The sequence below is a fragment of the Astatotilapia calliptera genome, chromosome 11, assembly GCF_900246225.1.
Source record: "Astatotilapia calliptera chromosome 11, fAstCal1.2, whole genome shotgun sequence".
In the NCBI taxonomy this organism is placed as follows: domain Eukaryota; kingdom Metazoa; phylum Chordata; class Actinopteri; order Cichliformes; family Cichlidae; genus Astatotilapia; species Astatotilapia calliptera.
The window spans coordinates 21,646,739-21,670,554 of NC_039312.1; the positions used below are offsets into that span (position 1 = coordinate 21,646,739).

A 23,816-nucleotide genomic window follows, 5' to 3' on the forward strand; every position below is an offset into this window, starting at 1 on the left:
TATGAAGAACTTTAAGAATGTTTTAATTGGTCATCTGTTTTTCTTGGTGCAGAAATGCTTGTTATACTTTATATCTGATGGGCCTAATGATTGGGGTTAACTTTGACCTGTAAGCATGCTTAATTTACACTGTTTTACTACTGCACAGACAATAAATTTGAAGCTGATTATGGACACATAAAGTGTTCTTTTTATAGGCCTGAATAATTGCTGTTCATAATTCAGGGACTTGTACAATGGGTTTTATATGAATGTTGCATGGACTGCGCTCCAACAGAATGATCCCTTTGTACTCTTTTTACAAATGATTATGACCACTAGATTATCATGTGGATTAAATAATGAATTGGTTATTTTAAAGTCGTGTGAGTGGTGATGTGCCAGCGCCGTTATAAATGCCTTCATTGTGGTGCCGAGGATGTGGAAACGCTCCCTGAGCTGAAATCTTACATGCATCCCTTTCTGCTCCCCCTTCTTCTTCCTCCCAGATACATAAACACTATACATAGACTATATGAGTCAGTGAGTATGCTCTCTGGCTCTCAATCGTGTCTGCACTCCCTCCCTTGCATTATCTCCCTTCCCCCACTCTTTTTCAGTGACACAGAAAAACTAACGCCGCCCCCTCCCTCTTTGCTCGCCTGCTTCTGCCCCCCTTACTCCAGTGGCAGACAACACCGTACTCTTTTTTTTTTTTTTTTTTTTTTTTTTTTTTTTTAACTCGTTCTCGCTGCAACATTATGTCGTCAATTTGCATTTTCTCAGTCCAATCCCCCCCACCCGCGACCCAACTGAACATCTCCATCCGTGCACTCCCATCACTTGTGTCACGTTGTTGCACATTCTCCGCTGCCTCCCAGTCTCTGAATCACTGTTGATGTTGTCCTGCAGCCTCCGCTGAAAACTGGTTTTGCCTACAAATCCATTGCATGCTGCTTTGCCCCTCTCTGTTCATTGTTCACTCCATCTCTGGCTCCCTCCCTCTTTCTCTCAGCATCACTCCCTGGGAACCCACTTTTTTTTTTTCTTCTACTCAGTATTTCATGTTGCCTTTCTCTGCATCTCCCACTCCCCGTTTTCTTCTCAGTGTGCCTCTCTTCCCCCATTTTTCTGTGCATCTCTTCCTCTCATTAGCCCTCATCAGACTGAGAGAGGAGTTCACTATTGTGTATCCAGCGTGTGAGTGGATTTCTAAAAATCTCTTTTTCCTGATTTGTTTAGTGCACACAGTTGGCCGGCAGCTTTGCATTTTTACTCTTTCTCTTGTTAATCTGGTCATGGTTCAGTCTGGTGCTCTGGAGAGAGATTGGTCAGGTTGATGTTGGTGGTGGTCGGCATTAGAAGTGCGCCCCAGCTATGAAGTCAGCGAGGGGTTAGACTCCGCTAATCCGCGTTAACAGATTAATTATCTTTGGGTAATATCGTGTCACTGCGGTGTTGTGAAGTCGCTCGGGTGTTAGGCTATGAAGGGCTACAGTGCAACGATAAAGAGTCCCTTAGGGGTGTCTCCTCAATCTTAATCCCCCTTTCTCTCTCTCCCCCTCTCTCTCTCTCTCTCCCTCTCTCCATCTATCTCACTCTCTCCCACTCTCACTCACTCGCGCTCACTCAGAGATCCTCTCCCATCCATCAACACAAGCACCTCTCTACTGTCATCAGACGACCAGACACTTATCGGCCATTTAATATTTAAATAACTACCAGAATTGCCGTCTTCATTTTTGTGCTTTTTGTCATATTTTTGGCATGTCTCCAAGCCATTTTTTCAGGATGATGTTTTCTCAAGAGCATCAGGCGGTGATAGCTGGCAGTATACCTCTCTGAGTGGTTAAATATTTCACGGACGCCGGCAGAGAGAAGAGACAGAAGGAGAGAGAAACCTCCCAACACAACCGACAGAGGTAAGAGACTGACCCCTCTCTTTGCCGATTACTGGCTTAATTGCTGATGTACATGCAGAGATTGGCCAATTAAAAATGTACATTATGCCAAATCACAGTGTTTTCCCAATTTGGGCTCACGCTTATCTTGGCAAATATGATTAATGGATGATCATGACACCATTAGACTGTGTTGCCAAAGGAGATCCATGCTTATCTTTTCCAACCATGACACTTAATATGGGTCTGCTGCCTATCAGAGTAATGTGAAAATGCTGTAATGAGTTTTATTGCAGTTTCTCAGGGAAATCCAATGTTTTTTCCACCTAATTGGAGTTTCATATGACTTGGAGCTTATCTTTTTTCATGATTTTCACCATCTGCAGGATGATTTACTGTCATCAGTGGGAACAAACTGTCTCACCCTCAACTTCATGCCATGCTGGACCCCTCGCACACATCACAGCTTTGATTTGCACTGACTTTCTGAGTACGAGCTGCACTCGCTTACCTTCGGTCAGCTGACTTTGAAGGTTCATTGTTGCAGCTGAACATTAATTTTGAACATAGATGTGAGGTAGAAATTTATTTTGAGGTTTGACTGTCCCTCGGCTTTTACATGGGCGAGAGATTCAACTATACAGAGATGTTACTGAATTTCTTCTGGCTGATGAAGTGTCAAGAGGGTTTTTTTTAATGTTGTCTCATAAATTCTGGTTATCAAGGTTGGTTTTAAGAAGCTCCACGCACAGGCTGTTATGTGAACGATAACAGGTTTTATGAGCCCAGACTGCAAACGAGCATAGTTCCAGCAGCAAGCCAACAGCATTATTTATATCTTGTGATTCAAAGAGATGTAGCCTCATAAAAAAAAGAAAAGGTGCAGAATGATTTTCCTCGTGCTAAAGATGATCCTAAATTCAGCTGACAGAAGATGCTTCAGCCTTATTCCCATTAGCTGCCTCACAAAATGGCCCTTTTTAAAAAAAATTCAGACATCATGGAGTCTTGTATAAACCAACTGACTACATCATCTGTGTTTTCTGAGCTCTGCACAGACAGAAGACAACACATTTGTTCTCCTGCTTTGTTTTCTTTTTATTTATTTAGTTAGTTAGTTAGTTATCTCTCAGAGCTCAGAGCCATGGTGAGAATCTGTGGTTTTCCTCCATCTCTTTCATTGTCTTTCGTGTTCTTTCCTTCTCCTTTTTTCATCTTTTCTCTCCACCAACTGTGCCTAAAATCACATTTATTTGCCTTCAGTTACGCAATGGTAGCTGGCATAATAACAAGCTGGCAGGAAACATCATGTCAACTTGAGGGTTTTTATCTATGACAACTGCTGAGTAACTGGAGCTCCTCCTGGACTGTAACCACCCCCCACCCCTTCCCGTTAAACTTCCATCAGCGCCTCGTTAGGTGTTCCTCTACTTTTTGGGTTGCAGCAGAATCCTACCTGAACTTTGACCAGACATCTATCATAACTGTGCATTTCCTCTTTCTCTCACCCTGACCGGCTTAATTTTGTGCATGAATTGATCCAGATAGCTGCGCTCTCAGGCTATTGACTCATATCTCTTTACCATTAACTATTCAGCAATGGCATTTATGTGAGGTTTTCTGCTTCTGTTACCACTGATGGGCCTCACAGTGACATTCACTGCATTGTTGTTCGTCAAAGGAAGTGCTTTTCCACGCTGACCCACTTCTCATCAGGTTCTCCTTTGATGTTGAATTAGTCCTTTACTTGTTATGGATCTCAAAGAGCTTTTACCCTCAAAGTCTGATAAATGCATCTCATAGACATGCTTCAATATAGATAACCTAATAAACACACTTAAGATAAATGGTACAGTAGGAAACGTAATACTGGATGACTTACTACAGAAGTCTGTTTACACTGCTGATTTGTGTTGGATGGATGTAGTTCTCACAGTGTGTGAACCATTATGTTCAGCACAGTTTTAATAAGGGAAATGGAGTGTTGGCTGTGATTTGATTTGTGACAGTTGGGCTGCTGGAACCATTAAGGTGAACAGGCTTATTGTAATGGGCTTAGAGAAGCCCTGTCTGCCCCGTGGGTGAGCCGTTAACTCGTTCTGGGCCGCAAAAATCTGAATGGCCAAACTGTTCGGGCTTTGAATGTGACATGTGGCAAAATCCAAACTTTTATCACGCACAGTATTTAGTACAGTTATGTGTAGTGGCTTGTAAGAACCAGAGCCACTGTGTGGGTGACTCAATAGGGAGAGTGAAAAAAGTCTCTCTTAAGTAGAACATTGTGCTAGCTGAAGCTACTGGACAAATCACAGTGGCTTTAAAACATAGAAATCCAACACAGGCCATCAGTTCAGGGTCTCTTTTGTTATTGAATAGTGATTAGAGGCAGAGTTGTATCGGTCTGTGATATCAGCATTGAGCTGCTCTGTATAGCCTCTATATTTAAGTGACAGTGCTGTTGTTGTGAATGGTTGTCTCTCCTGCCGCCTAAAAATGCTCCTTTGTCGAACAGTAAAGCTCTGACGGTCTCTTAATCTGGGCAGCCGGTATCAGAAGCCTACCAGACTCTGTCTTGCCCTCTGTTCCATCTCTGCTCCTTTATTGTAATGAGTATTCCAGTGTGTGTTTTAGCTAACCGGATTTGCCCTTTGTATTTACCCTACTTTCACCCCCTCCCCTTGACCAGCTTTAGTAAGATGCGCTGAACAGTGGGGGAGATGGTCAAGAATTGTGCAGCCTTTTCTCTTTCATAGCCTTCACTGTACCTTGTCTGCGGTTTTTCTTTACTTTGTACTCCAGAAAACACACTTTAGAGACCCCGAACTATACGTTCCCTGCATGCAGAGGCTTGTCACATACTACTATTCATTATATTAGAGAAAGGAATGGCATAAATAACAATGTTATCTATATTTCTTTAAGTCAGTGCATTTAAATCTAATTGTATTTGCTTTTTGATCGTATTTTATACTTTATTCAATATTACAAGTGGAGAGAGACAAAATAAATGTGAGGAAAGAGAGTCAGTATGCATGAAAGTCTAGTCTGCCAGATATTGAACCAGGGAGTCAGCGCTGACCGAATTTATGCCCATGTGGTCTGTGGCTAACCAAACAACTGCCAGTTGGCCCTATGAAAGATCTCTTTCTTTGCAACTAGGCAAAAAAATTAAGAAAATTTGATTTCATCTCTAAATATTTTTGTCACAAAACTCCACATATTTTAAGTTTTTTTTTTTTTCTTAATTTATTTCGATCATGTAAACAATATTCAAAGTTTATTTAGCAAAGAAAAGAAGAGAAAAAAATGCTATACATATTAAAGCTAATGCATTTCAATATTGCTTCAACTGTTACAGATCAAAAAAACTAGTGGGAGGAAGTACACATTTATTTAATCCCACCAGTTTAAGATGTTATAAAACACAGAAAGATCTCCTGATCATGTATTAATGGAATTATTTAACATTTAATTTGATCAATAGACCAGTGAAACTAACAAAACAATGTTTTAAACTTAAAGATAAAAGGTAAAAAAGGGAAAGTTGCCAACAAAATAGTAACCTTTTAAAAATCTTTAGCAAAGCTTAAAAACTAATCAACAAAATTATAAAAGTGTAATAAAACTGCAACAATTAAAAACCAATAAGAGCAATGGTTAGGAGGTAATTAAGAGCAACACAAACGATGAGGCACCTTAAGCAAAAGCAACACCAGAAACATACGTTTCTTTAAAAAAAGTAGAATATCTCGGATGCTGAGACTGATTGTGTCACAGCTTGGAATCACAGCTGCTTTGGACTGATCGAGTTTTCTACTCATCTCAGGCAATTGTTTGTCATGAAGTCTAGTTATCACCTGCAAATGATGCTTGAAGACATTAATAGTAACCTCTCTTTCCTCTCAGCTTCACCTTGTGCTCAGGAAGACCTTCATCCCTCCTGAACCTCTTTCCTCTCTTCCATTCTTCACATCCTGGTTATTCTGACCCCTCTTTCTTGCCTCCTATAGGGTGGAGGAGGGGACTGGTGGCAGCAGAAAATGGCTACCATGACTACGGTACCCAGCTATAACCCTTCGCTGTGGGTGAGAATATGTCACGCCCTGCCCCGGCTGGACTTCTCCATGCAGATGAGGGACAACGTCTTTGTCCCTGTCAGCTGGGAGTACCAGCAGGTAACCGACACCTGCCACTCGTGCCACACTGTAACCACATGCTGTGCTGTGGCTGTCCAGCCTGAGGTGCCAGATCGCATAATAATTACAGCCCTGTTACTCAATTTGCAGTTGCAGATACAATTGATATTTTACTACAACTTGTGGCACATTGGGCTATAAATTGTTCCACAAATTTCTACATGTCAGAGCAACCTGTAGCAATATGATAATGGCATTTACAGGCCTTTAAAAGCATAATTATTGGTGCAGTATGTCAGATCTTGTCATTCCTCATTTCTATACCTTGATTTTGATGCTTTAATCCTCCTTTTGAACCATACCGATTGGAGCTATTTTATGCAATTTGGTATCAGGTAGTGCAAGATATTCAACATGGCGGGAACCCGCTGGAAGGTTTCCACAGCTGCTATTGTGCTCATGGTCCTGTTTGTGCTGTAAAATGCAAGGTTCATCCCTCTCTTCCAGCAAGCGCTCATGCAAGCGCTCCAGCTAGCCATGTCTCACAGTGTTTGTGACTTCTCTGCGGTACAAAGAGGAGGTGGAGGGGGGGGCTCAAATTATCCTGCAGAACAGAAAGACAAAAGAAACTGAAAGTGCTCAGAGAGAGGGAATGAGTAATGCAAGGAGGTTTTCCGAATAGAAAGCCGGGCAGAGAGAGAGAGCGAGAGAGACAGAGAGAGGGAAGGCAAAGTGAGTGAGTGAGAGTGGGAACGAGAGAGACTGGCAGTGAATGTATTTAAGTAGGTCACAGATTATTAATAGAGATTCAGTGGTGTGGATAGAAAGAAAGAGAGGGGGGAGAGAAAGAGAGTGGGAACGAGTGAGAACGTGGGGAAAGAGGGATTGGGGGAGTGGAGCGAAGGGGACGGGCTTCAGAGGACATGAGGTGAGAATGGAGGGAAGGTGGAGGAATGGGGCAGATGGATGGAGGATAATACTGTAGATATGTGGCTGATATGTGGCTTCAGCTGTGTTGATTTCATGACGTGAAGCCTGATGAAAAGCAAAAGGCTGAAATGGCTCAGTGACATTAGAATCCAGCAGGGTGCACAGACTGATGGGCATTCAGGGGTAAAAATCTTTGAAACAAGTTGCATTAATCCTGTGGGGTATGCATTATATGTGTCTGTATCCTTGATTTATATCCTCACACCTTTTTTATAACCATCTCCTGCTGTTAGTGGAGGCAGGACAATCTGACAAGCACTGAAATTTAACAGGATTAGTCAGTATTCTTGTAAAAATGGAATCAAAGTGCCATTTTTCTTTTCTTTTTTTTATATTCACTGACTCATCCTCTGATATTTTCCCCCTCCTCTTCCTTTTTTCAGACTTTGCTGGTTTTGTCCAGTTTATCAGCCATCGCTCTTGTTATCTCCCTATTGGTGGTTCTCTCCTTCCTCATACACTACTGCTGCTGTCACCGTGGTGACCGGAACGAAGGATCAGAAGAAGAGGAGGAGGATGAGGATGGCAGCACGGGTCACGGTTACAGTGGGAAGAAGGGGCGGGGAATCTGCTGTGTCACGTGGGTGGCGGTGGCGGCTGTCACGCTCTGCTGGTGAGAAAGAGTTTTTAGACGTTACTGTACTTCCTGGCAAATGTACACACGACGCCTTTTGGCAGTAGTTGAAGAAGTATTCAGATGTTTTTCTCAAACAGAACCAATCACACTCATTTCTGGCTCATTATTTTTTATCTATAGACTCCTCTAGAGTCAGTTTGCATCAGTCACAGCTCAAACCAATATCTATCAAAAACTGGGCCTTGGTGCAGCCCTCCAGTTCATCCTCTCATTGAAAAAGTAATTTTATCTCAGGGCACCTTCCCTTTAGCTCTTTACCTCCTGAATGCTTCAGAGTAACCCTTGAAGCTCTTTTCGAACTAAACAGTTTCTGTCAGAGTGAGGGTGGTCTCTGCCTTTGCAGCTACCTTTGAAAAACCCAGAAACTATTTTAATGGATATCAAACCACATCTTTATTGATATGGGTTAGTCATCATCCATGCACCTGTCTGCCTATCCCTCTTCTTTCATCTATACCCATCCATCCATCCATCCATCCATCCATCCATCCAATATTTAATTTACATCAAATAATTGCACAGAGCCAAGTTGCATACCTACATAGTCATTCATTCATTTTTGATGCATCATAATTTTTCATTAACTACATTTTAGAGAGAAATAATTCACAACAGTTAACTCTACTTTTTAATTATAATTGGAGATAAAAACACATAACTGCTTTGTACGTTTCATCGATACGTTTATGGAGTCTAAAACATGTTTTTCAACCATCTAAAAATACAGCAGGATGGAAATTATACTTGAAGTTAAATCTGTGTTGATAGTATATAGATCAGCACACTTGGGTCAAACCAGAATTAATCTGTAATATTTCTTTTGGTTTTTAAACCATAATGTTTTAACCATCATGAACCCAAAGCTTTTTAAGACTAAAGAATGCAAAAAACAATTTCACAGCTATTTAATTATAAACACACGCTAGGATATCCTATCAGCCACTCCAACAGTAAACCACTCTCTGATTCATTGCCTATTTAACTGTGAATTTGACCATAATTTGTAATCATGCTCTATTAAAGAAGACTTGAAAATATCTATTGAGACCATAAAGTTGTCAGGAAAGTTCCTGAGGTGTTAAATTAATTTAGAATTAGGGTAATATTCTCACAGTCTTAAATAATATTGGGCTGCTGCCACGTAGATCGCCTCCTGCAGGCCATCAGAAACAATGCAGATTTATAGTGCTTGTGCATTGGCCTCAATTTGTAGGGAAAACATCCACTTCTATGCAGTATATCAAATTGCCTTAAATATGATAAAATAAACTAGAAAACTGCAATGAAGCTCCCCGTGGAATTAAACTTATTGTATTAAATGTACTTTGCTTTCCAACAGCAGTGAAGCTGTGAATCACAAGCTGTCACCTCCATCATCTCCATCGTCATGTGTTCTTTCCGTCTCTCACTCAGTCACTGATGTGTTTATAATAAAGACTGGCCCAGACAGCAGCTGACAGTCATGTGACGTTGCTGTTTCCCAACCACAGGGCAACAATTGCACTGTTAGCTGTGTGTGTTTTGGCATTAAAGTGTGTTTGTGGATGATCTCAGCTCTCCCACCTACGGTACAGCAGTCATTTACCTACCGGTGTTCCCTGCAGCTCCGGTGACCATGCAGTCATCAAGTCAGTACATTGTGTTCACTGTATATTGCACAAAATTGCTGCCTGACATCTGTCCAAAGCACTGCAGTTTAACGGAAGTGTGAGTCACTCAGAGTAAGCTCTGCTCCCCATCAGACATTTTAAGTCTGAAGCTCCATCCCAGCTGCATAAGAAAATTATAGTGCCATTTAAAGCTTCAGCAGCACTTGTTATTATATTCCAGTCCATTGCCTGCCTAGTTATATACACTGAGACTACATCACAGGAAATAATGTGCTGCCGATTTGATTTCGGCTGCTTTAATGATTTCAGCACATGCAGACTGTAGGTGTTTGAGTTGGTTCGTGTCTCCCCCTTATGGAGCATAATGTGATGTCATAGTCATCGTCTCCTCTGATGCTCAATAAGGCTCTCTGTGCTGGACTGAATGAAGAAATTGTGCTGCGGTTTACTGTTAACAAATATTTATTGTCCTCCTGTTTTCTCCAGATGGTAACCTTTAGCCTCCAGTATGAAACAAGCGTGTGTCATTTTTAAAATGCAGCTGCATTAGACAGCATTTAGGTTTGACAGTTTGAAATGCAAAGCACACACAGACACAGGCGCACATTCCTTCTTTCCCCCCCCCCCTCCGCTTTCTAATCTGGGTCACATACTTTGTGGGAGATTGGGTCATACCATTCCTCTTGGGTTTGAGGGGATTTGATGAACATCTGGCCTGGGCCTTAATCTGAATATTTGAATAACAGAGAAATGTGTAAACACGTCGCTATGTTTTACATTTTGAATATTTTCCTTGCCGATGCTGTGAGTCATCTTTTTTCTCCCATCAACTGTTTATTCCATCCCCTGCTCACCACTGATGGTATGCTCACCCAGAGCGCACATATGACATCCTCACCAGCTCTATCTCCTCCTGTCACATTCATTTAAAATGTACATCCACGCTGAATTAAACATTACATTTATGCCTCTGCTATCTGTTCTCCTGTCCCCCTCTTTCTCTCTCCCTGTCACCCTCCCACAATGTTTTCATGTTCCCCCCCCCCCCCCCCCCCCCCCTCTCTCACGCAGTGTTGCCATAGGCATCGGTTTCTATGGCAACAGTGAGGCTAATGATGGGATGTATCAGTTGACCTCGTCTCTTCTCACAGCCAATTATACGCTAGCTTCCATCGATTTGCTGGTGAGTGGTGCTCTCTGCAAGTAAAATGTCATGCAAAGTATCTACCCTGTATGACTGTGTGTGTGTGTGAGAGAGAGAGACAGAGTGTGAGAGAGAGGAAGACAGATGGGCTGAATTTGTTCATCAGGTCTGCAGAGAGGGAAAGAAAATCAGATACAAACTTCTGCTTCATTGATCTCTGTGGTCAGACAGTGGTTTATGTGTCAAACTACTAAATGGCACAGGCCAGCAAATCTGTGCATATTACACATGAATTAGAGAAGATATACTCTATTCATTGTAAATGTTGGCTCAATTGAAAGCCTATAACAAAATTACTTTAATAAGTACATTAAATTGCATTTTATAGTTCAATACAACACAGCATGGCTAACTGCATAAAAGAAAGAAACTCAACAAAGCTGAAAAAATAAGGTCAATTGAAACAAGGAGTTAAATACTTAAATAAACTATTACATTAAAAAAAAGCAATCCATTTAAATGAATAGTGTAGTGCACAGCGCAATAACGTGGTGTGAGAGTGCAGATTTATGTTTACATGAGAGAACAGATTACTCTCTGTAAAGCAGATTTGCTGCATTGCATGAGAAATACCACTGCATGATGCAAAGAATATACATGAAGAGTTACATCAGCTCTTAAACTAACACCTGAGAAACTGTAGGAAGATATGGGAAAAATATACATACAATATGTGGTACAAAAAATGAGACAATCGACCACACTTCTAATAATTACACACTTGAAATTGTTTAGAGAAGTAGTGAAAAAAGTTAAGAGAAAGATACTTTATTCAATCTACTCCTAACCTTCAACGAATTATTCTTTATAAGCAGTGTTTCTAGTGATGATTGATATGATCAGTGGAATAATATTTGGCCATATTTTACTACTGAAAAAAAGAAACCCTGAATTGAACCTCAAAATTAAAACGTTTTGCAAAAGTGAAGCGAAGTTTCAAGGCTTACAAAATCTGTTGATTTTGGTTAAAAAATAAAACTGAGTTTTCCTCAAATTGGAGAATTCAGGTTTGTTTATGAATTCAGGTTTGTTTCCCAAATTACCTCCAGGCTCAGAATCACTGCATGATCAGAGAAACTACAACACCCCCAAAGAGCTATATCTCAGACTCTACAGGCATCAGATAGCATGTTAAATGTTGAAGTTGGTGGTAGTACAATTAGAAAAAGACTGCACAGGTGTGGCTTGTTTGGAGGGTTGCAGTAGAAAGTCTTTTCATGAGGTTAGGTTTGCAAAGTTGAATCTCAACAAACCACAAGACTCGTGGAACAATGTCCTTTGGATGAGACCAAAGTGGGGATGTTAGAGAATACAAAGTAATTGATTCAATAATTAATAAAAAAAAAAAATCAAATTTCTGCAGTAACTTTAAAAACTCTTTTTTGCGAATCACTAATCGTTTTACATGACAGCTTTCCTCCACCACTAGAAACATAATGCAAACTATTCCTACAGTTGCCTCAACCTTTGCACAAAGACTTTTAGGGATAAACTATGTTGATGTGATGTTTCATTCTTTATTAGGGCAGTACTGTACTGCAGGAAGTAGTGCTTTTGTAAAGTAAGGCTGGGGCATCAGTTCACCCTACAGCAAGATGACGTCCCAAAAACATTAGGCAAGGATAAGGATGATGAAAGAGCAGCACGGTCTCCAAATTAAACTCCAACTTCTGCAGCGTATCACTGCTAACGGGATGAAAACCACAACCGTCCCGAAAAGACCTTAAAATATGGAGACAGAGACATAAAGATAGCAAACACATATGAGAAGTAGTGAAGTATTCAGAAGTTTGATAAGTGTAAATTTGCATTATAGACTATGAGAGCCATTCTGAGGCGCCGAGGATGTCCAACATCTTTAGCTCTCTGTTTCCTACACCAGGATTTTATGACCCTATGAGCATCATCAAGCTCACTTTGTGGTTTCAGTCCTACTTTACTCCCCTCACATTCCTCCTTCCTCCCTCAAGATTTCAGACACAATTACTGGACTTCAGCTGTCTATCTCTGGACCACTGGCCTCGATGGAGGAGTTATTTACTGGCAGCAAACCCTTCCTGGTTTCGACGCGGAACTGCCGGAGGTTATCTGAGAACGTCATCAACCTCCTCTCCTCCATCTCCCTGGCTCGGTCCAGCATTGACACTGGGCTGGGGAATGACAGCGGTATCAGCGGGGCGTCCATCACGCCTCTGACCCCGGTACCGCCCTCTGTGGCGCCTACAGTGGTGCCTAACAGCGGCTTAATGGCCAGCCCCTTCTCACCTGGCTGGGCGGCCAACACACTGATGGTCAATGAGGACTACAGGTAAGGCTGGACAGTTCAGGATAATATAAATTAATAATACAGTTTATCAGTTTGAATGACTGATCTATTATTCATGCAGCATTTTCACGGGGTGAAAAGAAGCAGTTCTTACACCAGTTCAAATACCAAACTAGTGCTTTTACAGCCTGAGATAATGTGACAATGTGAGCTTTTGGGTTTTTTTTACTTGTTTATGAGAGAATTATTTGTTACAGTTAGAAAAGCCCATGAGATTTATACCCAGTGCTTTAAAAATAGAAATTAACAGCTACCTTTCAGGTTACCTTGTCAGGGTCGGAAGGTGTTTATGTATTTCTGCAAAAACCTCTTTGCCTTACAAACTTCCACATGTACAAGCTGTCTGCAAACACAGCCACACTCTTATTCCTACGATGCTGTGAGAGGCTGCCAGACGTCCTGCCCCAGCCCCTCATAAATGTTGCATGTTTATTAAGATGTGCTTGTTGATGTAATGCCATTTCCCCCCCAGTTATGTTATGTTGACGGGCTGCTTTTATATTCCATATTGGAAACATTTCAGTTGATAAATAAAAGCTAACAAGTATATCCTAGCTTAGATAAATAACGTCAGTCAAGTAATAATAATGTCCTCATAAACAAAGCAGATTGTTCCCTTGTTGCAGGGAGAGGGGAAGGAAAGTTCAAGCTCCTCCTGACTCATTTTACACAGGCAGCAGTTTTGATTCTGGGAACAATTGCTGGTGACTGAATGTTTATCCAAGATCAGGCGGAAGAATCAAAATGTGATCAGATCTGCCCGTTGGTGATTTGGGGAAAAGACACATACATTGGTTAAATTATTATATTTTATTTTTCAAAGAGCATTTTTCTTTCGCCCTCAAAAATTGGTCAAATAAAAGTGAAAATCACTTTTATTTATTTCTTGATCAACTTATAATTCATGTCCCCAGTAAAACCAGGACTTTTAAATTAAAAACTAGATATTAAATGCAACTAGCTCCATCGCAAGTAAACAAGTTCATAAAGCATAATTACTTTACCAGGAAGATAAAAAAACATTTCCACATGGTTTTTTCTAGTTGTAAACACTATTGTAAACACTGCTGCCGCATTTATCCCCCCATTGTTGAGGCAAACTCATCATGGCCAGAGGATTCAAAATCCATAAAAACATTGCAATTGCTACTAAAAAAAAAACCTAAGAAAACAGAAATTTGCTTTCAGAAACTGTGGGATTAATGGGCACAACATAGCAGTTGTGCTATGATAGTAAGATGTGATGTTTTCTATTAAGTAGCTTGTATGCAAGTATGGATTGATGATAAATGGTGATGGATATGTACAGACATGTAGAAAGGTATATAGATGGATAGAAAATAGATGGGTGGATCATGGGTAGATAGGTAGGGTGTGAATCTATGGATGGATGGATGGAAAGATGATAGATTGATATATAAATAGACAGATGTAGGTACATGAATGTATAAATGGGTAGATATGGGTGGATGGATAGATGGATATCCCATATTAGAAAAATGTTGATTGGACTTTAAGTAAAATTTTGGTCAAGTTGCTGTTAAGCAAGGATTGATATTGTAATTAACACACAGTAATATGTGTGTGTGTTGTAGGTGGCTGTCTTATGTGTTGCTGCTGCTCCTTGACCTCATAGTTTGTCTGTTCATCCTGCTGGGACTCGCCAAACAAGCCCGTTGGCTGCTCATCCTGTGAGTACACACACATTTGTATCTTTAGACACATACCACACAAAAACTGGATTGATGGCAATGGGTGTCCTCTTGGTTGAAGAGTTTCTGTCCCCCCCCCATCCACAGGATGACAGTGCTGGCTTGGCTGGCCCTCTTCCTAAGCTGGGGCTCCCTGGGTTTGGAGACAGCCACTGTGGTGGTGAGTAGACTCAGTAAAACTGCGATACAGGCTGGCTATAGCGGAGAGAAGAGAGCTTTAGGAGGCCGACCCCTGATGGCAAGCCAAAGTAATGTGCATATATGTGCTTATGTGTGAATTCTGTGCCTATTGTGCTAAACTGTGAAAAGACCTGCCTCCTAGGGAACGCTGCAGTCATTGCAGAGGACCAAGGAGGCAGGAAAATGGGGCAGAGATTAAAGATTCAATGTGCGTGTGCACAAGTGCGTTTGCGAACAAAGTGTGTTTATGCAGCAAAGTGCGTGTTTTACATGCAAGTGTGTTTGCAAGTGTGTGGGTTGTTGGCTTCAAGAAGTAAAGATAGAGAAGTGCTTTCAACAAGAGTGAGGAGGGGAGAGGAGGAGCAGGAGAGTGCATCTTGAGATCACTTTTAGAGCGAGAGCAAGCCGAAGTAAGTGATAGAGAGAGACAGAGAGTGGGGAAACCGTCAACTTGCGAAGGCATTTGGCTCCACAAGTCTTTACAGTGAGCATACAAAAAAATTTGTACTGTAAAATAAAGTTTTAAATGGACAGTGTTTGCCTGAAGGTCTACTTTCCACTTGTATAGAAAATGCATCAATGTGCCATTTGTTATCATCAGCAGTCGAGCCACAGTTTTAGATGGTGACATTTACCAGCAACAAAGAGCATAAAGAGCATTTTTATGTCCAAAACAGAGGGCTGTCCATATGAACTATTTCTCTTTTAAAAGCGCCCATTCTCTTTGAAGAGGAGACTTTGTTGGTGTGCGTGTGAAAAAAGAGTAAAGGGTGGGTGTTTTTCTGCATGGCTGCTCAGTTTAAGAGTCTCAGTGTCATGTGGGGCTGCCGGGAGATGTCCCAAGGCCTGTGGGTCCACACAGGGCTGCTCTGTCCCTGGTCACTGACAGGGAAACAATAGGCCAGCTGTGGGCCTCTCAACCTTATTCTGGCCAACATCGTCGCTTTCTCATTCCGTCAGCAGACTCCCTGTGTGGCTCTTGCACCCTCTTCTGGTCGGGCGATCTCAGGCTGAGAGAGTTTGTGGGAGTACACTCTCTGAACCGAAGTGCGCCAACCTCAAAAACACAGATGATATTAAAAAAGAAGCTAAATGAAAGAGTGATCTAACAGCAGAAGAGGAGCGCGTGGGAGGAGGGGGGTGTCGATATTTGCTGCTGTGTTGTCCAATGCTGTCAGTTATCTGTAGAGACAAGTATGTCAGTTGGTCACTGTGTCTACAAATGTTTTCCTATCTGATCATTTCTCTTCCACCTCACCTCTTCCTCACTCTCGCTATCCTCCTGTCATCCTCTCTCACTCTCCCCGTCACTCTCGCCAGGCTCTCAGTGACTTCTGCTCAGATCCAAACGCGTTTGTCCTTAACTCCACCCACTTCAACAGTGGGACCAGCTCAGGTACAGATTCCCTCTCTGAGCAACACTTTCTGGAAAATCTAGTTGTTTTCCATGCCTGCCATGCACTTGATTTACCCCCTGCCCCAAATGTGCTTTTGCTAGCAGAATCCAATATAATGACAGATGACTGTTTCCGCATTTTTTCCTATTGTGCATTGATCTTTTGTACACTGCTGTTTTGTTGGCCACCCAGACGTGTTGGATTATTACCTGACCTGCAACAGGCGCATGAACAGTCCATTCCAGCAGGTAATGCCACCTCTGCCAGTCAGCGTATTACATTTGCAGGCATTTGCTGATTCTCTTACCCAGAGTGATTCAAAGGGAGTGAGCAGATAGTATGTCAAAGTTTCTGAAGGGCAGTTGGAGGGGAAAAATAAAACTGAGGACAGGATGCACAGCTGTTGCTACGTGTCCTGTCCTTAAATTATTTAGTCCCTCGACAAGTAGCTACACTCTCAGCACATTAATGTTATGTTTGAGAAACAATGCCAAATAAAACCTCTGATTTCCACTGACTATATTGACTTGTTGGCTTTAGCTGCTGACCCAGTCACAGAGGGCACTCTCAAACATTCACACACATCTCTCCAGTCTGGACAGAAATGCTCTCACACAGTTCCCCAAAGCTGAGGTATGTGCACTACTTACTTTTATGAAATACTACATTTTCTGCACGTGGACCGCCTCCTCGGTGGTTTTCTCACATTCTGGAATTTCTATGTCGTTGCAGAAATCACTCAGGGATGTTCAACAGATACTCAACTCAACAGAGGGCAACTTTCATCAGCTGGTGGCACTACTGAACTGCCGGGGTCTGAATAAGGTGATCAGAAGAACTCGGCACTGCTCGCTACTGTGCTGCTCTGTTCTCATTTATTCATTTCTGTATTTTTCTGCCATTTTATTTTAGGACTACATTGACTCACTGAAAGGCCTGTGCTATGATGGGATGGAGGGATTGCTCTACCTCTCCCTTTACTCTTTTCTCTCTGCTCTGGCCTTCACTGCCATCCTCTGCTCTCTACCTGGTGCCTGGAGGAGCTTCCCCAGGTGAGAAAAAAAATCAGTAAAGTGCACGTCTCCAGTGTAACACAATAGAAATGTGGGGTATAAATACTGACACTGAAAGCACAAGTAAAAGTAGGACATTGTTGTTATGTCTTTAAGAACTGGTCTTTAGTAGAAGTTATTTACATTTGTCTGATTCACAGTGTTGTCATTCAGTTTTGCCTATTTTGCCTAGTAATGCATTTCCTCTAGAAGTGTTTCTCTGTAGCACATATTGCTGTTTAATATTTGAAGCATGAAACATCTTGCAGTTTATTCTCCTGCTAAATAAAACCTGATTTTTATTTATTTACTTTTGTGCAGATAGGTTCAGTTTAGTATTTTTGTGCTTAGCAAGCCTACAGGAGCAGGGGTGGGTGGATGGTAGAAGTGGTAGCTGGTTTTCTCTGAATACATGAAATCCATTTGGAGCATTACCTATTACAATTCCATTCAGTTCAGTTTTATTTATATAGCACCGAATCACAGCATCAGTTGCCTCGAGGTGCTTTATAATGTAAGGTAAAGAACAATGATACAGAGAAAACCCCAGCAGTCACACAACCCCCTGCTAGAAAGGACTTGGCGACAGTGGGAAGGAAAAACTCCCTTTTAAGAACCATAAAAGTAGACAGGGTCTGTCTCCTGAATCCCAACTGAGAGCTGGTTCCACAGAACAAGGGTCTGAAAGCTGAAGGCTCTGCCTCCCATTGAACTTTTAAATACTCCAGGAACCACAAGTAAACCTGCATGCTGAGAGCGAAGTGGTCTAATAGAGTGACACGGTACTATGAAGTCTTTAAGATGAGATGGGGCCTGATTATTCAAGATCTTGTATGTGAGAGAAATATTTTAAATTCCTTTCTAGATTTAACAGAGAGTCAATGAGGAGAAGCCAATATGGGAGAAATATGCTCTCTCTTTCTAGTCCCTGTCAGTACTGTCGCTGCAGCATTTTTGGATCAACTAAAGGCTTTTCAGGGAGTTTGTAGGACATCCTGCTAATAACGAATCACAGTAGTCCAGCCTAGAAGACATAAATGCTTCTAAAGTTCTTCAGGATCGCAAGATGAGAGAATTAGATGTCTTTTTAAATTCAAAACAGAATCCAGTAGCTTGGTATCGTCATATTTTTGCTCTTTTTCTCTCTTTCATGGTCGCCGACAGTGAATCAGAGGAGTACGAAGACTCAGACAGCGAGAGTGAGGACCCCTTCACTTCCCATCAGGCACGTAGACAGACGTCCTCGGGGTCTCAGCGAGGGGCCATGGCCCCCTTCTATAATTACCCAGGGGCAGGGTGGACACCCCCCTTTTCTAGCGCGCCGCCCCTCCCGTGAGTAACACAGACACACAGACACACAGACAGACAGACAGAGAGAACGCACACGCGCACACACACACACCCTAAAATTATTATTTTTTAAATACAAGAGGACGAAGTTGCTGAAACAGATGTTTCTGTTTCAACATCTGGATCCATGAAAAGCTTTTTACACTGGTGTCTCCCCCCGAGCCCCAGACTGTAAAAGTCCAAGAAAATATAAAACAAAAGAGTAAATTCAGAGACTGGCGGAGCACTGTTTTTGTTTTTGTGCAGACACATAGTCTTTTTGCCTTCAGAACATTATTACAGCACAGTTATAGCTATACTGATGAGTGCAGGACAGTCAGCCAGGTTCAAACTCTCCTGCCTTACACACATGCACACACAGGATTAGGCTGAATCCACAGAGCTGTCAGGTTAAGCACATGCATTGCAGACAGACACACAGACAGGTCATTATGGACTACAGCGTAGGCAGAGAAACAGACACAACTCCAGAGGTCTGTCTGTCTGTGTGTCTGTCTATTCGTCTGTCGAGTGTTTCGGGACAGACGACGTAGGCCACTCGGTCATTTCACAGATCTCGTCTCAAATGGCGTCCTGTCTCCTAAACAGCAGTGCGCTGCTGCTGTGTTGGGTGGGGGGCAGGGTGTCATTGACGAGGATGCGCTCGTAAAAACTCCGGCGGTGTGAGGCTCAGGTTGACTATAGGTAACCCCTCCCACACACACCCTCCTGCATCACTCTCATCTCTCACCTCATTGTGGTGTCCAAACCCCTCAGATTATTATCTCTCTCTCTCTGTCCTGCTCCTTTTTTTTCTTCATAATTCCTCCTGCTTCCCGATTAGTTCTCTCTATATGGAGGACCAAAGCAGCCAAAATAAAATAAGCATAAAGAAGTAAATAAACTACTCGGAAAATCAATGATTATACAAAAGGAATATTTAAGAGAAATGTAGGCATGAACAAATGTATAAATGCAAGAGAAATTCATGTTTTTTTAAATTGGTTAAATAAATGAAAAGTACATAATAGAAATATGAACATCAATTTGTGTCGCATTTTGTAAATTAATCGGTGTCTACATTTCTTTTTCTTTTTTTTTTTATTATTATACTCATATATTTACTTCCTTATTTATATTTGTTTTTGGCTGTTTTAGTCCTCTGCATATCTTCAATTTTCTCATCTTACTTTGTTTTGACCCCCCTCCCTTTACTCCTTTATGCAAAAATCAAAGTATAGTTAGTGCTACTAATTTTACTTACTATCCTAATGCAGTGGATCGTCTTGACTCCATATGTGATATTAACGCACAAATACAAAGATACATAGAAACTCAGAAACTCAGCTAAATACAGTCCACTCCTCTTAAATGGAAGCTCAGGACTGCTTTAAAAGCTTTCTGGGTTTTATCGTGCAGATAAACAAATTCATTAGCAAAGCAACATAACGGCTGAAATGCAGCTGGCGATTCATACCCAGTCCTAAATGCCTGTAATTGCAGATTATTGTGCAAATCCTGTTGTGCACCAGTCATCAGGAGTGGACTGTACAGCTGCTGCTGGTGCTCACAGTGTCCTGCCTGAGTGCCAGTAGTACTAATAGCTCTGCTGAGTGCTGTGTTGTCTGCACTATTTCTCTAATCGTTCTTTCTCCTTTTTTCCTTTTACCTGTCCGTGGGTCTCGTCATCCTGCGGTCCTCTCCCCACCCCCCTTCTGTCTGTCTCAATGTGTCTCACCCCTTCTTTCCCTCTCTTCTTTATCCTCTATTCGTCTTCTCCCGCTCTCTTCTGTCCTTGTCTCTTTCTATCTCTATACAGGACTCCAAACGTTTCCTCCAATGGCAACCCTGGCTATGAGAGCCTACCCTTGACTGACAGGCAGTCCCCACCCCCCTCTGTGAGTTCCTCTGTACCTGTGACACCATCGCACTCTGTGCCATTTTTTTCATTGCTGTTAGTGCTCACGCTCGCTTTGATAACGAGTAGCAAACGGACTAACGTGATTCACTTTTACTTCAACAGTTTAAAACCTTTAAAAAGTGCAAAGCATATCAGGAAGAACATTTGTCCATTTTGACAACAAAAACTATCAACACTGGGAAAGGAAATGAACTAAAACCAATTTACAAGTTTTTTCTGGTTATTTTAAAGCACATAGGAAAGTTTCAGGTTATGATACTGTCAGAGACACTGCATGACTTTAATAGCGTCTCCCCCTCATATGTGACCTCCTGAACACCTTTATCTGTCAAGGAAGACCAGGAGATGCAGATCAAGGTGCCACAAAAATCTACTAAGTGACCTTGATCACGACAAGTTAGTCATGCTCAGCAGTTTTACAATGTTTTAACAAGGTTTCAGCTTAAGTTATAGAGCGCACAGAGTACAGACTTGCAATCTCTACCATCATATAACCTTGCTCTAACAGGTGAACAGACTTTCAATTTTATGACAGCAAAAGTAATTCTTTGAAAATTCAAATCAGACTCCATCTTCCTGGCAAAAGCTGTAAGATAGGGTTGAAAGTCCAGGTGGCATGATACGGGCTTATTTTGCAGCTACAGGACCTGGACACCTTCCAAACACAGAGTCAACCATTGAACTCTGTGTAACAATGTACTCCAGAGTCAAATGTGAGGCCATCTGTCAGGCAGCTAAAGCTTGGCCCAAATTCTGTCATGCAACAGGACAATGATCCCAAGCACAGCAGCACATCTGAATGAACAGAAAAAAACGAAAGAATCTGGGTGGTGCATGGTCAAAATCCAGACCTAGGCCTGACTGAAATTATGTGGAGAAGAGTGGGGCAAAATGGCTCCATAATGATGTGAGGGAACAATAAAGTCATGCAGAAAGAGCTGTTAAAAGTGCTTCTACAAGCTGCTTTATTATTACTTGACTGACGTTTATCATGGTACTTGAACGCTTTCCTTTGTACATGACTGTATGACTCGATTTCAACAAGTGAGCAAGCTTTCACTTTCATAATGACAGCTTGAGCAATTCTTTGATGTTTCGGCAGACTTCAGCTTCTGAGAAATGCTGTAAAATGCACCGGGAACAATGCCAGTCAAGATTTTGCTAAATAAAAAAGAACATATTTGGATTTATAGTCTAGTTTGCTTCTGAGGAAAGAATGAAGTAAAACAGCAACATTTACTTTAGACCATCAGTTTGAGGGCCAGCCAATCTGCCACACGTATATATACCAGAGGACAAAATCAGCTGCCTAAAGGCTAAAAGAGCTGAAAATAAAACGGTGATGCTTTAAATGAGCGTAATAGGTGCCGTGTTCTGCTTTGGATGAGCCAATGTTCACATGAATGAATAACAAACTATTTTTTTTTCTCTTTTACTTTCTCTCCCTGAAACTTCGGACCATCTTGACCTCTCGTATGTTGAACCCCGTCCTGTTCTCTGGAAGCGCAGTACTCTCCCAGCATGCTGACTGGTTACGGGGGAAATCAATCACACCCCAACCCCGCCCATTCGAGGAACCTGTATTCACGTTGATTATTATTATTTTTTGTTAGGAAATGTATAGAAAAAAAATGTTTAGTTTTCTTATGAATGGACACTTTAATGAAATGAAAAAGAAACTAATCTAAATAAAATGAATGCTAGGTGTCAAAGTGCGTAACGTCAGTACCACTGAGTATTATCATTATTACTAGTATTATTATTATTATTAAAAGCAAAAGATACAACCGACAGTGATTCTGCTGCTTGGTTATGCTTTAAACCAAGTGTGCTTGGCCTAAATTCCTCCCTCCCTTTTGTCCAAACTGTGTAAACTGTGGTGAGCCAAGTCAGAATGGTATTGACGTTACTACGTTGTAGTTTTATATTCTTAAATGTATCTGTACCACCACTTTATTTTCGAGTTTTTATATAAATATTGTTGTAGAAAAGCACTGGCACGTAGCAACAAGACACATTTTTTTCTGTGAATGGTTATGCAGTTCCTTCACTTGGTATGATTTTTTATTTTTTTTTTAATTACTTTTTATAGGTGGCGATTCTGTATTTTCCTCGTATTACCTTATGGTACTCTGTATATCTCTCACTGTCTGTAATATCTGAATAATCATGAATCTTTGCTCTTTAAAAAAAAACAAAAAAAATCAAAAAAACTTGAGGGCTGCCGTGACTCTGTTTTAATGACGGAACGGAGAACCGCCACTCAATCGCTGAGGGTGGAGAACTAGAAATCCCATGCCATGACAGCAGGTACATAGCAATATGATTCTTGCTACTGGTGCTGCAGTAGCCCTACCATAACTAGCAATAATAACTATGTATAGCGTTGGATTTCTGAGATCTCTCCAAGAAGTTTTTGTGTATATATGGTACCGGTGTGAGATTTCATCGAATCCCTCCCTCTCTGACCCCGTTAACCCTTGAATTGAGTTTGTATGGTTATCAATGCTCCTTTTGAATGGCATCCTTTTACACTCGAGAGTCTAATATAAATAAAAATAACTTCAATAACCCGACACTGGTCCTCATCTTCATGTCAACACAATGCCAAGAAAACACACACACACACAGACTTGTACTTAAAACAAAAGGTCAATGTTTAATATAAATTTAAATATTATTCACCTCTGAGCTTAGGTTTATGTGTAAGTTATTCACTAGTGTGTATCAGAGACAGCGCTCCTATTCTTTCAGATATGCATAGATCACTAGGGGAGACAAAACACAAGTGTAGCGCCTACATACAGTCATGTGTCCAGTGTTTTTGCAGGTTTTCAAGATTAGTGAACTTAACACTGCTCTGTACCCCAAACCTGGATTCACTCACTAACTCTTCGTGATATCAGCTACTTTACTCTTCGCATCATCTCCCTGGGTCCTGTGGCTTCCTCACAAAGTCCAAAAACATGCATAGGGTTAAGTTATTTGACTCTAAATGTACTGTCAGTGTAAATGGTCGTGTTTCTCTGTCTTGGCCATGCAACATACTGGCAACATGACCAAGGTGTACCCTGCCTCTCACCCTGTGACAGTTGGGATTGGCTCCAGCCCCCCCCCCCGACCACCCTAACTACCCCAACCTTGAACTGGATAAACAGAAGAAAAATGGACTGATGGAGCTTCTTCAGCGTGTGGCTTGTACAACTTTACCACACAACTATAACACAGCTGTGGTCAGAGGTTTACATCCACTAATGGAAAGGCCTTCCCAAAACCTACTGAAAATTTATGGACTATGCTTAAACACTGTCTCTGTGCCTGATTTAAATTAACTCCATATCTGCCAGGATGAGTGGTCAACTATTCAGCCAGAAGCTTCCAAAAGAGTCTGGCTGAGGTGCAAAATGCCAGGAGAAATTTAACCAAATATAGTGTGGGTGTA

The 23,816-nt window shown here is 41.5% G+C and overlaps 1 protein-coding gene across 5 annotated transcripts; it reads left to right on the forward strand.

The window, feature by feature from the left end:
• Window positions 1-769: 769 nt before the first annotated feature.
• ttyh1 (tweety family member 1) lies at window positions 770-22,014 on the forward strand. Of its 5 annotated transcripts, XM_026184438.1 has the most exons (16): window positions 770-1,179; window positions 1,758-1,901; window positions 5,891-6,055; window positions 7,390-7,619; window positions 10,325-10,436; window positions 12,428-12,765; window positions 14,379-14,474; window positions 14,583-14,655; window positions 15,996-16,071; window positions 16,265-16,320; window positions 16,613-16,705; window positions 16,805-16,897; window positions 16,985-17,124; window positions 18,289-18,456; window positions 20,273-20,351; window positions 21,884-22,014. In XM_026184438.1, exons 3-16 carry the CDS (start codon window positions 5,921-5,923, stop codon window positions 21,965-21,967), a joined length of 1,773 nt encoding a protein of 590 aa, XP_026040223.1. In that variant the 5' UTR covers window positions 770-1,179; window positions 1,758-1,901; window positions 5,891-5,920; the 3' UTR covers window positions 21,968-22,014. The 5 variants fall into 5 exon arrangements, with proteins under 5 accessions (XP_026040223.1, XP_026040222.1, XP_026040224.1 ...); XM_026184437.1 differs by lacking the exon at window positions 770-1,179 and having other exon boundaries at window positions 1,571-1,901; XM_026184439.1 differs by lacking the exon at window positions 770-1,179 and having other exon boundaries at window positions 1,571-1,901; window positions 21,879-21,962.
• Window positions 22,015-23,816: the final 1,802 nt, after the last annotated feature.